At 41.8% G+C, this 15,065-nt stretch overlaps 1 protein-coding gene across 1 annotated transcript in view; it reads left to right on the top strand.

Moving 5' to 3' along the window:
• The first annotated feature begins 246 nt into the window (after positions 1 to 246).
• Positions 247 to 15,065, top strand: part of MYH15 (myosin heavy chain 15) — a 42,365-nt gene continuing 27,546 nt past the window's right edge. Inside the window, exons 1-15 of the mRNA XM_053970130.1 lie at positions 247 to 371; positions 1,413 to 1,516; positions 2,042 to 2,185; positions 3,649 to 3,805; positions 5,174 to 5,201; positions 6,037 to 6,130; positions 7,380 to 7,397; positions 8,006 to 8,098; positions 9,363 to 9,426; positions 9,519 to 9,617; positions 11,478 to 11,581; positions 11,992 to 12,130; positions 12,680 to 12,798; positions 13,887 to 14,036; positions 14,363 to 14,533. Of these exons, the coding sequence (XP_053826105.1) occupies positions 278 to 371; positions 1,413 to 1,516; positions 2,042 to 2,185; positions 3,649 to 3,805; positions 5,174 to 5,201; positions 6,037 to 6,130; positions 7,380 to 7,397; positions 8,006 to 8,098; positions 9,363 to 9,426; positions 9,519 to 9,617; positions 11,478 to 11,581; positions 11,992 to 12,130; positions 12,680 to 12,798; positions 13,887 to 14,036; positions 14,363 to 14,533 (1,578 nt within the window). The 5' untranslated portion in view covers positions 247 to 277. The remainder of the gene's footprint in view (positions 372 to 1,412; positions 1,517 to 2,041; positions 2,186 to 3,648; positions 3,806 to 5,173; positions 5,202 to 6,036; positions 6,131 to 7,379; positions 7,398 to 8,005; positions 8,099 to 9,362; positions 9,427 to 9,518; positions 9,618 to 11,477; positions 11,582 to 11,991; positions 12,131 to 12,679; positions 12,799 to 13,886; positions 14,037 to 14,362; positions 14,534 to 15,065) is intronic.

The raw sequence follows: 15,065 nt of genomic DNA, 5'->3' as shown, positions 1-15,065 counted from the left end.
TTTAGAAGCCTTCAAGACCTGTCTGACTTTTAATAAACTGAGCCAAGGAAGGGTTTAACTAAAAGTGCAGTGTAACCCTAAATCTGTGTTAGGCATTTGTGTTTAACATTAATCATCCATTTGATCAGCCACCTGCCATGTTATGCTGAACATTTTATATTTCCTGACATAGCTCACAAAATATAAAATTGCTTTGTTTTTCTCCCCCTCTTTTTTTGGTAGACTGGGTGCCTTTCTTTTTCCTCTGTGAGCTGTGCCACCTTGAACCCTTGCCAAGATGATGGTCGATATGTCAGAGTTTGGGGAGGCTGCTCCCTACCTCCGAAAGAGCGAGAAGGAGCTGATGAAGGCTCAGACTGTGGCCTTCGATGGTGAGTTGCAGACTCACAGCCCTTTGTGCTGCCAGGGGCTGGTTCAGAGGGGTAAGGGTTACATAAAAATGGAGTCAAAGAAATGCAGAGCAAAGCAGGATGCAAAGCCTCCGTTGTCACTGCTGTGCTGCTGCTGTTGGAGGTAGCTGGTTCAGCCAAGTTTGGGTTCCTTTATTCTGCAAAGCTATTAAAAACTCCCAGATGGTAAAAATTAAAAGTAATCTATGGCAAGTAAGTGTTTATCTAGACTTAGAAGCAAGGTGTATTGGTACCACTCTGCTAAAAGAGGAATCATCTCTCTGTCAGTTTTAGAGAAAAACAACAGACATTGATGTTTCAGACTAGATGTCTTATTTGCTTTACAGCTTGTATAATAATGTGATGTTAGCTTTTCCCATAATTTATTTTTCATTTTATGGGTTTCTGTGAGCCCTGAGGTTTAGTAGTAAGTGTGAATACATCAATAACTGTGGCCTTTCACAATTCACAACAGTTGCTGTAACTAAAGACCTTGTGCAGCTGCTCCAAACTCTAAAAAGGCACATACATAACTAAATGTGAATTACTAATATTGCTAGTTTTCAACACAATACTCAGAAGAATGTGAAGGAATAAGGTTAAATCTGATAGATGGCAGCTGAATAACGTGGGCTGGATTCCTTGAGCAGTTTGAAATTCTCTGTGTGACTTTTTAGCAAACGCCTTAATTTGGGCTTGAATCTCAGTTCTTCCATCTGCACACTGGCGATAATGATTATGGATTTCCCATGGAGGCTGAGGCTTAGCCAGCATTTGTGAAATATTTTGACACCTTGTGCTAGAAGGATCTAGAGGAAGCCGAGCAGTAGTTTCAAAGGAAGACATTTGGAAGCCCTATGCCTTCTCCTTCATCACGCAGCTTCCCAGCACTGCCAATCTGCTGCAATCCCAGAGGTTTTGTGTCAGTTCTGCAGAAAAAGTAATCCAGCAATCTCACTTACCTAGGCATGGTGTTGCTGTTTGATGCAAGGCTGTGAACCCTCAGTCTTCTTAATTTCACAGGGAAGAAGAAATGTTGGATTCCTGATGAAAAGAAAGCTTACGTTGAAGCTGAAATTACAGAAACCAGTGAAGGCAAAGTGACCGTGCAGACAATGGATGGAAGGGTACACAACTGGTTTTGTCTGATCTGTGACTAACAAGGCCAGAACTGCAAGCTACAGAATTGTCCTGGTTTCAGCTCAGTTGACTTTTTCATGAAATGGGCTGTGAATGGGTTGTGAATCCTGGAAGCCGATGCTAGGATAGGATAACACATGAAAAAACCACCAAGGGAAAACCAGCAGTGCAGTGATGGGTGGGTGAGCATCAGCCACCGTGCAGCCAGGGGAGGGCTGTGACTGGAGGTTTGCAACCAACCATTTGTGGCTTGGTGCCCAGAGCTAAAAACCCAGGCTCAAATTTCATGGATTCTTTTGCATCCATAGCATCGTGCTTCTTACTTTTATAATCTCAGCCTTCCCCCATTCTTCTGATAGCTGTGGAAACACACAGTATTGCAGACATAGGTAGGGACTGACCTGGAGAAAGTCCCTCTGCTGGGGGAAAAATGTGTTTTCTTCCATAAGGTGTATGAAGCAACAGAGGATGCCAGTGTCTTCCAGTGTTGCTGTATTTGTTTGTCTTTGCAGACCATGACTATAAAGGAAGATGACGTGCAGACCATGAACCCTCCCAAATTTGACATGATTGAGGACATGTCTATGCTGACCCACCTGAACGAGGCCTCTGTGCTGTACAACCTGAGGAGGCGCTACAGCAACTGGATGATCTACGTAAGGGCCACTGCAGGGGTGGATTTAGCAACCTGCATTTCAAGCGCTGACATTGTGTGTGAACATGTTGTGTTCTTCATGTTCATTTTACTCTGATAAGTCACAAAAGTGAGGGTCTTGCTCTTCACCTCAAGAAAGAGGCTGCTTGGAGCTGGCTGAACACAAATACAAAACTGAATGAGTAAGATGGCGCCTGTCTCCTTAGTTTTGCTTGCTTGCCCAGGAAAGGGGTGGTGGGGGACATTTTTCTTAAGTCAAGGTGCTGGGGAGACCCAGTTTATTTTTAATCTTCTAATATTAACCCATGTCAATGCCAGCCATAGGAATTTCTTTTGCTCCCAGTTAGCTGCATTCAATTGTGTTTTATATCAGTCAAAGGAATCCATTGATTTTCCAAGCCAACCCTTGCTCTGTTTTTTGGTATTCATCAGAAGAGCAAATCCAACATTACCCATTTCAGTTCTGATTGTCAAACATTTTCTGTGTTTCTCTAATAACCCCTGTATGAACATGTAAGGCCTAAAGCATAGCTTTGTTTGCAGATCAGTATAGATAGAAAATTAAACTGGCATCTTTAATCCGTTTACTGGTAGGGGTGGATTCTTTTTCTTTCTAGAAAACAGGACAGAGGATTCATGCCAAGGCCCTTTGGGAGCATGTTATAATGCTATTTTTAGGGGAAGGGACCTGGATTTTACCTGAAACTTTTAGAACTTAATTGAACTCAATAATCTATGTGCATATAGTGATTGTGCCCCTATGATAAGTGGGTTTCTTTGAAGATATTGCTCCAAGCTGGGCTAAGTACTTGAAAAGTTACCAGCTGACACCAATTGCCTGGGGTTACAACTCAAAGCTTGTTCTTCCTCGGAGTGACTAGGCCCCATGTATATCATCCAAAGAGCAACTATAAAGAGATTTTTACCAACCTGGCATCTCCAAAAGCTGAGAAAGGTTCCACAGCCTTGGGGTAGAACACTATCATGTGGTTTTTCTCTTTGAACACCCACCAGAAATTGTCTCAAGGTTCTTGCATACAATTAATAATGGGAGGTTGTTTCTCCTCCTAAAAATGGAGTTCAAACAGGGAAGCTGTAACTTTCCATTGCAATGTCTGTTTTCAAGAGGAAACAACTCCAATGGAGCAGCAAGGGACAAAATCAGACACCAGTCTATTTGTGCTCCTTTGTTTTACTGAAGGGGATGTTTTCATTTCAGGTTGACACCTCAAAACCACTTTTCCCCTTTTGAAAACTGTTTAACATCTGCAGTTTTCGCATGAATTGCAATTAGGAAGTCACTTAGCAAATCAGTAGCTTCCGAAATTTAGAAAGTCTGAAATTCAAGTCAGAATTCAAGCCTAAATCTGCAGCTGGCAATTCCACATCCTGCTTGGTTAACCAAGACTTTTTGCCTTATCACTTGAGTGAATTTTTTCACCCTGGCTTTGTGTTACTCTCTAGACATACTCCGGTTTATTCTGTGTGACCATAAACCCCTACAAGTGGTTGCCTGTCTACAAGTCAGAGGTAGTTGCGGCATACAAAGGCAAGCGGCGTTCGGAGGCTCCTCCCCACATCTTCTCCATCGCTGACAATGCATACCACGACATGCTGCGGAGTAAGTGCCACTGCCTGCTGCCACAGCGGCCTTTGCCTTGCCAGTCAGGCTGGCGTGGCTGTGCTGCAGGGAAGTGCGTGAGGGCTTCTGCAGCACGGAGCAAACATGAAAACAGTCCACAAGCAACAGGGCCTTGGCACTCTGTGATGATTTTATATATGTGTGTATATCTGTACACTTATTTCATTTCTAAACTGCCCTGCCTGTTCCCGAGGCACTTCTGGTAGCCATCTGTCAGGTGCACAAATTTGGCTGTCTGAGCTGAGTGAATCCAGAAATGGGGCCAGCTCCCAAAGGTCTGTTAGTGCCTTCCCAAACTCAAAACCAGACCTCCGATCAGTTTCCGCTCCGTGTCATGACGCTGGTGAGATGTGTGCGTTCACAGGCCGGTGAAGGCCAGCCCCGTGGCTGTTGCACCGGCCGTGTCACACTGCAGCCGTGACCCTGACCTGCGCGAGTGTCGCGAACTCCAGATTTCACTGGGTAATTTCCTCGCCCTGACCCTGGCGTTACTGGGGATAAAAGAGTTTATCAGCAGAGGGCAGCAGCGATGTGCTCACACCAGGGCTGGCGAGGCAGAAGGATAAATCCAAAAGAGACTTGAGCAGACACATGGTGCTGACACTTGCTTTTAAAAAAATGGAAAAGCGCCTTTTTGTGAGGGCACAAAAAGCCCCGGGCAGCGGGGATGTGTGTGTGGCTGCAGAGATGCTCTTTTATCAGATAAGTCTCCTCAATATGTAGCCTGCCATGACAACTGGAATTATAAAAAGAAAAGAGGAATTTAGGCTTAATGACTAGGGAAGCTGCCATGATTTAGCGTTTTCTAAACTTGATTAATAATATATTAGGGTTGCAGGGTGTTCTAATAAATGCTTGTTTCTGATAAGGCAATTAGGCGTGGACAATAGGCTGCTTAGTTCCAGTAGCATGGCCAGCTGAAGAGGAGTACACATGCATTTTAAGGGACAGCCTGAGAAAAAAAGAGCAAAATTACTTGGGTTGGTCTAGTACTGCAGGAGCAGAAAGGTCAGACATGAGCAAAGACACACTCAGGAGTAAGAAAATAAATGTTTTCAGAACAGGAAATTACTTTCTTTATTATAGTTGTACACAGATGAATGTGTACAACTGACAGTTATTTAATAGCAATCTGAGCAAAACACAAGAAAAGGATTCAGGGCAGGGTTGGAACCTGCACTTCTGGAAATCATTCTAAATGATACCAGTTTTTATCTTTCTGTCTTTGCTTCATGTGATTCTCTCCTGTCCTTGCATGACTGATTCTGGTACTCATTTGCAATTATAATAAGTGACTTGTATACCCTACTAAGTTTCTCTCTCTTATTTCTTTTTTCCCCTCCACAGATCGGGAGAATCAGTCTATGCTGATCACGTAAGTTCTTCTTTTTTGACTGATTTGAGACTCTGTTGCTGTGAAAAACTTCAAAGAAAAAAACCCTGATAAAATACAAGTTGACTCTTAAAATCTCAGCTAAATTGCCTGGAATCAAGTAACTGTCAATTTGGCCATCTGATGGTTAACTTGACCTCCATGAGAAAGGAGTAGCTAAAGGTTTGATGGAGTCTGGCCCATTTCTGATCCACAACTGGTGAACATTCCATGTAGGCATTCACTCAGCAGTCAATTAAAACTGCTCCTTGCAGGATTAGCCTTTCTGTGGCTGCCGTCTTTGGACGCGCAGGACTCCTTCTGTTCAGTGTTGTTACTCTTGCTGAAAGTTATATTTCAGAGTGTTGTGTAGATGCATCTAAAGAGGGGGAGATGACCAAAGTAGAAAAGAGCAGGTGTGACGTTTACTGGCAAGCATGAAAGGATGGAGACTTGGGTGTCTCTACAAAGTTACATGTAATATTGGTAATAATGGCAAGTTACTGCAGCTTTCCTCTGCTTTTTCTAGCTCATTAACTGTAGATATGTGTACCCCAGAGAGTCAGTCTGGATGCTTGTAATTAAACCTCATGCCCCTAAAAGAAGCTCAGTGTAGTCGGTTTATACGGGACTTCTGCACTCAGCTGTAGGAGGAACTTCACCTCTTCATTCAATCAATTTGAGGTATTTCCACAGAAATGGCTGAGCAACAGGCTGCAGGTACCAGAGTCAGTGAGTCTGAGAACAGCCTTGATGGGAGGAGCAGGCTGGACAGGGTTTAAAAGGATGAGTTGCAGGTGTTTGAGCAATGTTTTTGGTTTTTTCCCCCCTCCTCTAGCGGAGAATCTGGTGCTGGCAAGACTGTCAACACAAAACGAGTCATCCAGTACTTTGCCACAGTGGCAGCCCTGGGTGAAACTGGTAAAAAGAATGTAAGTCTACTGCTGGCTGACTCATTTCAGACTCCCAAGATTCCTTTCTTGTATACAACTAAACTCACGAGTCTGAAGTACTGAGAGCATGCTGATCTGAAGGGAGAAAGGCACACATGAACTTACCATGCTCCAGATGGAGCAGAAACACCACCTCTGGTTCTGCACAGATGCTTGTTGTTGTCACTTTTTTTTCCCCCCAGGAGTTTTGGTTTTTGTGTGTGCTAAATATCCTTCTGATTGTGTTAAAACTGGTCAAAAGATGAGGAGATTGTAAGGAATAAGATTTTTTTTTTTTTCCAAATGGAAAATAGTCTTCAAAGATACTAGGATTATAACTTCTCATCAAAATGTCTGTTTCATTGAAAGCCTTTTTGTCCACAAAAAAAGGATTGCTTTGACAAAAGATATTTTTTCAATCAGCTTTTCTGTATTTCTGTTTGGACAAGTGCTGTTCTGCTTATAAGTGCTCTCTAAGATTACAATGAATACTGTATTCATGCTGCTTTTTATCTTGTGTTGCTATGAGCTTCATTGCACTTTAAGGGTTCAGTGCTCTTTTGTGGTGAATTAACTGATTCCTATGAACGGTATTTATAAGGCCAAAATTTTAGCCACGCTTCAAGTCTGTGTACAGAACTCACATCATCAAACTCTAATATATGTTCTCCTGAGGCCTGCAAGGCTTTCTTAACAAATGGTTGAATTGTCCAGAGCCAGCTTCCTGCATGCAATGAGGCTGGTGCTCATCATGGTGTCTCAAACCTGCTGTGCTCATGCAACAATGGTGCTCCTATCCCAAGCTTATTGCTGGAACTTCCACTGCAGAAATCTACCTGGTTTTGCTCTGGAGATGTCCTATGATAGACCAAAATACCAACTAGAAAAGAAACTGCTGCTAGGTAGCAAGAATAAAAGAGTGTAAATGCAAACAGCCAAGTTCTAGGCAATAAGATTGTGCCTCACTTGAACTTTTGGATAATTTTGAGGTAAAAAAGGGTGATGAAAATGCAACCTGACCTACATGAAACATCTTCCAGCTGCAATATCTGTTTTTGCACCATTGTGATGTATGGAGAATGCAAAGTAATAGCCACACATGCTTTTCGAGGGCTTCAAAAAGCACTGCTGGTGTGTTGGTGCCCATGAGACAACTAACCTTGCTAATTGTTATATTTTGTATTGTTCTCTGTGCTGCTATTCACATTCTCTCTTTTTTCTCTCCATTGTGTTCCTATTTTGTCAACAGCCAGCTACGAAAACGGGGGTAAGCCATCAGCTTTGCTATTTTATTTTTGCCTCGCAGAATTGATGTTGGGCTCTGTCAGATTTGCCATGAGCCTCAGCATTTCACTTTGTGTGGTTCCCGGGTGAATAGTGAATGATCCCAGGAGCCCCGGCAGGAAAAGTCATCCACTGCCCAAATTGAACTCTGTGCGAGCAACAGTTAAAGCTTTCCTCATCTCCAAGAATCCCAAATGTTACAAACTCCGAGTGCTTTTAAATCAAATGCATTCTAGTGCTTGTCACTGTCTTCAGTAGCCCCTCTCCTACACATATTCCTCATTCCTCGGGTGTCCCCACATGCTCCGCAGTACATTCGGTGATTTCTTTCTCATGCAGATGGCACAAGAGATAAAACTACAAAACCAAACAGTAGGGAGCAGCAGAATGTTCGAGGCCTTTTAAAGCGCTGTAACTGACTGATGGTCTCGCTGTTCTGCCATTCACACCGTGCCGCCCCTGGCGTGAAGCTAAATAAATCACTTTGCTACAGAGGTTCAGCTCTGTCAGTGAATGCATGGCTGAGCTAGAGCTGGCAGCTGAGTCTTTGGCCTGTAGGTTTCTCAATAATACTTCAACCTTGATTTCTAGGGAACCTTGGAGGATCAAATCATTCAAGCAAACCCAGCCCTAGAAGCTTTTGGAAATGCCAAAACCCTGAGAAATGACAATTCCTCACGTTTTGTAAGTCTGCAGCATAACCTAGTGACATCTTATTCAACTGTGGACAGTCAATAACATCTATGTCATAATCCCTTCATAGATTGTATTTTGCCCACTAAAACTATTGGATTTCCACAGAGTGGAAAAATAACATAGTAGGATCTAACAAAAACCTGAAGAGAAATAAAGATCAAGCTTGAATAATTGTTTAAACTGTTTAAATTGCTTAAAATGAACAGAAGAAAAGCAAACCCCATTATTAGGAAGCCCTTTGAAAAGCAGTGGTAGATCTTTCTCAGAACTGCCTCTGCATTATTTTCCTACCCCTTTTTCCACTAGCCTGTCTTTCCCCCTTCCTATAGTAGCTGTACTTTGCCACTGTCAGAAATACAGCACAGCCCCTGTTCCCCCCCACATCCTCCACTGTGTCCACCCGCCCTGCAGTACTCCTATCCTTGAGCCATTAGGTTTCCCTTTTTGGCTCAGTAAGCTGTCCCTGCTTGTCCCTCCGTGCTGCCATCACCTTGGGGCTCTCCTTTCCATTAGGTTGGCAGGAGAGCAATCCTCTTGGGAGTTCTGCCTCTGCCACATTTGGTTGACATTGTCTGAGAGGTCCAAAAGGAATGGCATGAGGATGACAAGCCTGAGTTTGGAGCCCATGCTTCCCTAACAAATCCTGTTAAAAATTAAATTGGAAGGGGTGGAGAGGACCAGATGTTGCAAGCATCTGTAAAGCTACACAGTTGTATAAGGAGCTTGTCTGCTGGAAGGGAAATTAATTATTTTTGTGTGTTTGAATATGAGAAACTAAATGAAAACTACTAATTTTTTATGAATTGGGAGAGATGGATATGTAAATTTAATGGGCAAAGCTGTGTAAAATCACAGCACTCTTCTGACATAAGTAAGTTAGGACTGCAAATGAGGAGAAGCCAAAAAAGGAGCCTATGTGTCTTAAGCCCAGGCTTAATGCTCTGAGTCCTGCATTACAGTAAACCTGCATCATGCAACTGGAAGCCATGTGCTCTGCCATATCTTAGCCTGGCAGATAAGTACACTGTTATCCTTTCTCCACAAGCAGATTACATAGCTCTATGTACAGATTTAGGCTTGGAAGATAGTAATATCATTGTTTGATATTTTTCATTGAAAATACGCCTGTGCAAAGCCAAGGAGTTTGCATAAATTGATTCTTTGGGCTAAATGATTGCCTTCAACCTGCATTCTTTGTTTCCCTCTGTCTATACTATATGCACTAATTAGAATATTCTTCTGTGTGAATTAGGGTAAATTTATCCGAATCCATTTTGGAACTACAGGCAAGCTGTCATCTGCTGATATTGAGATTTGTAAGCAGCAAACTCTCTCCTTTTAAAAAATACAATTGCTCATCTGAAAGCTGCAAGACCCTTTCTCACTGCATTTTCCTTTGTGTGACTAGATTTATTGGAGAAATCCCGAGTGATTTTCCAGCAACCTGGTGAAAGAGATTATCACATCTTCTACCAGATCCTGTCAGGAAAGAAACCAGAGTTACTAGGTAAGCATTATGTGGATCCACAGCTTTTAAGAACCTAAAACTGAATAGACAGTGGATAAGGGGTTAGGAGGCAAACCCATGTGCAGAAAGGGCCTTGTGCTTCTACTTGATGAAACTAAACTTCCACTGTCAAATACAATCTTTTAGAGATGTTGTTCCAGTGGTAGCAGCAGAGACCATTTTTCTCATATTACAGATTAATCTAATGGGAATAAGAGTCAGGCAGGACTTTTAAAACATAGCACTATAAAGGCAAAAAGTGTCACACTGAATTTGTGTAATCCAAGGTCTCAAAACATCTGGAAAATGCTATGCCTCCAAAGCATTTGTGGTGATAAAACTTTAATAATCAAGATTTTCACATATGAGAAGATTTGCTTATAGGTACACAAAGAAAACCTAGTTTCCTCTTTCTGCCCCAAGTGACAAAACTGACATTCCAGCATGTTGTGTAGCAGGAGAAAATGTTTAAAGCTGCCTGCTGCTGATTATGTGGTGATTACCCCTTTCAAGCTTCCCCTGGCTCAGCATGGTCCCACAGACCCGCTGGAGAAGGGCAGAGAGGGGCTGAGATGCGTTGAATAAAACCTTCACTAGTTATTTTAGTGAAATGCTTTGCTGACTTCAATTTGTGCTCTGAAGGAACACATTTTGTAAAATATGTTGGAGAGTCACTTCATTGCTCTTCTACACTCCCACTAAGCTATAGCAATCATAATCACTTTTGAAGTCTTATTATCCGGACAGTGCGTGGTCAAGTCCCTAACACTCTAAGCTTTACATGGCCTAATTAATGGCAATTGTGGGAAAGATTTCAAGGAAGCTTTGCACTGAGATTCCTGTGAGAATCCCTGAGAATCCCTGTGCTGGGAAAATGTTCTGTTTCTCATAAACTCTCTGTGTGCTCCACAACAGCACACACCTTTCTGGACAGCAGGAAGATGTCTGCAGGCTCTTGAAGAGGCTGGAACCAACAGGGGCTTGTGTTTTGCAGACAAGAAATGTATGTGCTTGTATTTAAACACATCCGTATCTAAATATGTACAAGTATAAATATCAATAAGTATGGATGAACATAACTATAGTTAAAGTAATTTATATCAGAGTGACTGCACAGCAAAGACAAGCTTATAGAGAATAAGATTTTATATAAACATATACTGATAGCCATTTATTTACATATATGCATATTTAGATATGTAGGGATGTGTGTCTGCATAAAAAAGATTGAAATCTAGACCAAACCTCAGTCTGGGGAATGTGGGTTAAACTTTCAGTTCATTTAAGGAAGCAGGACTCTGCCTGTACTTTTAGAGGCAGCTAGCTTTGTAGGAAACAACTCTGCATTTTTGGGTTTTGATATGAAGGAATGACAATAGGGCAAGCCATATTCTGTCTTTTGTTCATGAAAAGCCAAGTGTCTTCTGCAAAGGGTGCTGGAAGTCACTCTTCTCTGAGTCTGTTATAAAAAAGGAGAGCCGTGCCCATATTCCCTGTCTTGGATCATACTAAAATCTTTTTCTCCTCTCTATTTAGATGGGATTTTTACCCCTAAAAACATGTGAGGCAGAAAGTAGGACTATATAGGAAATTATGGACTCAATATACTGCAATACAAGCTCAATAGATGTGTATGTACAGTAGATGTTAATATGCAGTATTTCCATATTCTTTTTATTCACTTCCTCTACATCTTCAGACTAACATAGTAGAATATGTTTTTGGCCTGCAGTTATTAAAATAAAAACAACAAAACAACTCAGTAGTGCAGAGACAAATGTAGGTTACAGTTGATTTTTCCATCTCCATTTCTGATAACCTGAATGGATGGCAGTTTTGACCTTGGCAGTTCTTTTACAGACATGCTCCTCATCTCTACCAACCCATATGACTACCACTTCTGCTCACAAGGAGTGGTTACAGTGGACAACTTGGACGATGGAGAAGAATTGTTGGCAACGGATGTAAGTCTGTATGGATTTGACTTTGGGTTTCCTAGATCAGGGGAGGAAAACTGCTGGGAAGAGCATGACTTCTCTCCCTGAAACTACTGGACTAAAGCAAAAGCAGGTTTGGGTCTTAATAGCATTGACTATGAAGCACAAGGCCTGGTAAACTGTTACTCTTTTGAATCTGGCCTTGCTCCATGTAATGAGCACCTTTTATAATTTTTTACATATAGATTGCTAGATGAAGAGAGCTCTCCCCTGGGTCCCCTGCCACTGCTGGGTCTTCAGGGTGTTCCAGTGGCTGCTTTGGGTGATAACATCTCTTGGCAGGATAGTAATATCCATGCAAAGGTAGATCATAGGGCTGCATCCACCACTGCTTTTGAGCAGGGAAGTGACAATATATCTGTGTTTCCTTTTCACAGCAAGCCATGGACATTTTGGGATTTGTGCCTGATGAGAAGGCTGGTTCCTACAAGCTCACAGGTGCCATCATGCACTTTGGGAATATGAAATTCAAGCAAAGACCCCGAGAAGAGCAGGCAGAGGCTGATGGCACTGAAAGTAAGAATAACACTTAAAATTACTCCTCAGCTTCAAAAGTCTGGCATGTACCAGGCACTGTGCTGAGAAAGCAGCTGCCTGTTTGCTTTGGTCTTGCACACTGTAGCTCCTGATCAGCCAAGAGTGCTGTATTTGTAACAGGCTTATTCAGTGGATAACCTTACTCAGCAGGAGATGAGCACAGGCAGACTAACAGGATCAAATTCCATATTTGAGACCATTTACACAAAATGGTTTTGAAATCCTGCTGCCTTAACTTTCTCTTTCATGACTTCAGGTCCTCCTTCTTTATTTTCTCTTGCACCTGAAATTGTCTATAACTAGTGTGGGGAGATGTTTTTTCCCCTAAACCTAAAGAGCTCCTTAAGTGAGATTCTTGCAGCAACTGGGGTATAAAGTAGTCAGATGACCTACCATAAGGGAGAGTACAGGCATACCTACCACAAATCATTAAGAGACCAAGGCCTTTATCCAGTTTGTCTTTTGAAGTGAATGTACTTTAAAATGTAGACGTTTAAAGCAAATTTAAACCTTATTTCTCCTGACCAGGTGCTGACAAAGCTGCCTACCTGATGGGAATCAACTCCTCTGATTTGATTAAGGGTTTGTTGCACCCTAGAGTGAAAGTTGGCAATGAGTATGTGACCAAAGGTCAAAGTGTTGAACAAGTAAGGAGATGCTTTCATGATATTTGAATACATGTCCTGCAAGCCTAGAGTATTTGCCTGTAACATGTCAGAGACAGACAGCTGCAAGAAACATTAACATGAGCTTCTAGTGCCTGTTCTCATTTTATATGCCCAAACTTGGGGAAATATATGGTGAAATTGAGGGAAACTGGGGAAGAGACTGACAAAGGAATACCGTCCAGCACAACTTTTGATAGAATTGTTTTTCTGACATGTTAGTAGCAGCCACTCCAGGAAACCAGGTGCAGTTAAACCACATGGGGATTGATAGCTAATTCTGCTTGAGAATAGTTACCTAGAAGATTTGAGCCATGGATTATTTATTCTCTCATTGCTCATTGATTATTAATGTAATTTTAATTTCTGTGTGACCTCAATCAGCTAAAGGTTGAATCCACTTAAAGTTATCTCCTAATTTAAGGGAAAAGGATTACTTGGGTTGCTATGCTGCAGCTGTAGCAATAATGTAGAAGATGCTGCAGCATTTTGGTTACAATAAAAGTTGCTGTTTGAAGACAGCCTGTGGTATAGGCTCAGGAAGTAAAAAACCACTACAGAGAGGTTTTCTGATGATGCAGATGTGCACAGGCTAAAGAGACTTAAGAAAGACTTTTCCTATTGCCTGTTCATGCCATAGCATCCCTCAAAAATTAGAAGCAAATGTCAATGAACAACTTGAGCATAAACCTCTACCCTACTCTGGCAATAGCTCTGGACATCATAGCTGGCTTCTGGCCTGTGAGTTTCTGCTACCTTACTTCCGCAGAAACATAATGGATTAAAACATTTGGAACTTGCTGTCAAGCTGTTTCCCAAAATGTACTTCGTGAGCACTTTACCGTATGTGTTAGTAGACATCCATATATTTAGCTGTGATTTGAAGGAAATTCAGCAGGGATAATAGGAGAAACTGTGTTGTATTAACTATGCCTTTGGTGATTATACAAAGCATTGGAAAATTTCATTTAAACTGTAAACAGACATTGAAATAGTCTACTGCACCAAAATCTTTGTGTTCCACAGTAAATTTTGTTCCACACTGCAGTATTCTAAAACATGTATTTTAGGTTCTGTATGCTGTTGGGGCCTTGTCTAAGGCGGTGTACGATCGAATGTTCAAATGGCTGGTGGTCCGTATCAACAAGACCTTGGACACTAAGCTGCCAAGACAGTTCTTCATTGGAGTCCTGGATATTGCTGGGTTTGAAATCTTTGATGTGAGTATTAATGTGTGAGGACTGGGTGGAAGGACATAAAAGATGCCAAGAGATAGCTCTTGGTTGCGTGTTTCTCTTTCTAAATGAACAGAAGGCAAAGTACTGAGAAAGCCATAAGGCAAATAATGTGTATGATTTTACATGTTTTTTTGGTTTTGTTTTTTTTTTTTTTTTTTCAATGAATAGATATAAAAACCATTTGGCTGGACATGCCAATAGCTCCTGGGAGCAACATCTCATATGCTTTGGGCTGTAAACAGTTTCCTTCTTGCTGTTCCACCACGTTAACTGCAATGCAAATGCTTATTTTTTCTCTCTTTCTGTAGTTTAACAGCTTTGAGCAGCTGTGCATCAATTACACTAATGAGAAACTGCAACAGTTTTTCAATCATCACATGTTTGTCCTGGAGCAAGAAGAGTATAAGAAGGAAGGCATTGAGTGGGTATTCATTGACTTTGGCATGGACCTGCAGGCTTGCATTGATCTAATTGAGAAGGTATGTACATGCCAAGGAGTATTCACTGAATTGGTTTTATTCACAATGCTCCTTTGGATGTGTCCTCATGGCCCTGTGAACAGAGTAGGATAAACAGCATGACAAGTTTCTTGCCTGTCTACCTGCAATACAGAATCAAAGGAAAATCAGTATTTGTGGCCACTCAGCTTTACCTTTGGAATTCTGCCTTAAAGAGCCAACAGCAGCCAACAAGCTGTAACTGGTAATTTGTATGGCTGTATCATCTTCCCTGGTTTGCACTTTTCTCTTTCTTTGTCCCTGCTGTTCCTCCATTTAGTCTGTACCACATATGCTTAACATCAAACTCATCAGCTTTTCAGGGCAAATGCAATGTTTCAGTGTTGTGCCCTGTATGTCTCCCATGAGGCTCCTCTTCCTCACATTACATGCTGATGTGTAAAGTCCTTTGTGCTCTTTATACCCTGAAAAGGAAAGAAACCTCTACCACTTCCCCAGCATGGGATATGCCTTTCCTTTTCCCTTTTTTGGGAGTATAATGTGGTCCTGGTGG

Source organism: Vidua macroura, chromosome 2 (genome assembly GCF_024509145.1).
Source record: "Vidua macroura isolate BioBank_ID:100142 chromosome 2, ASM2450914v1, whole genome shotgun sequence".
NCBI classification, from domain to species: domain Eukaryota; kingdom Metazoa; phylum Chordata; class Aves; order Passeriformes; family Viduidae; genus Vidua; species Vidua macroura.
The sequence above is the reverse complement of the archived record's forward strand: the minus strand, read 5'-3'. Positions and strand labels throughout refer to the sequence as shown.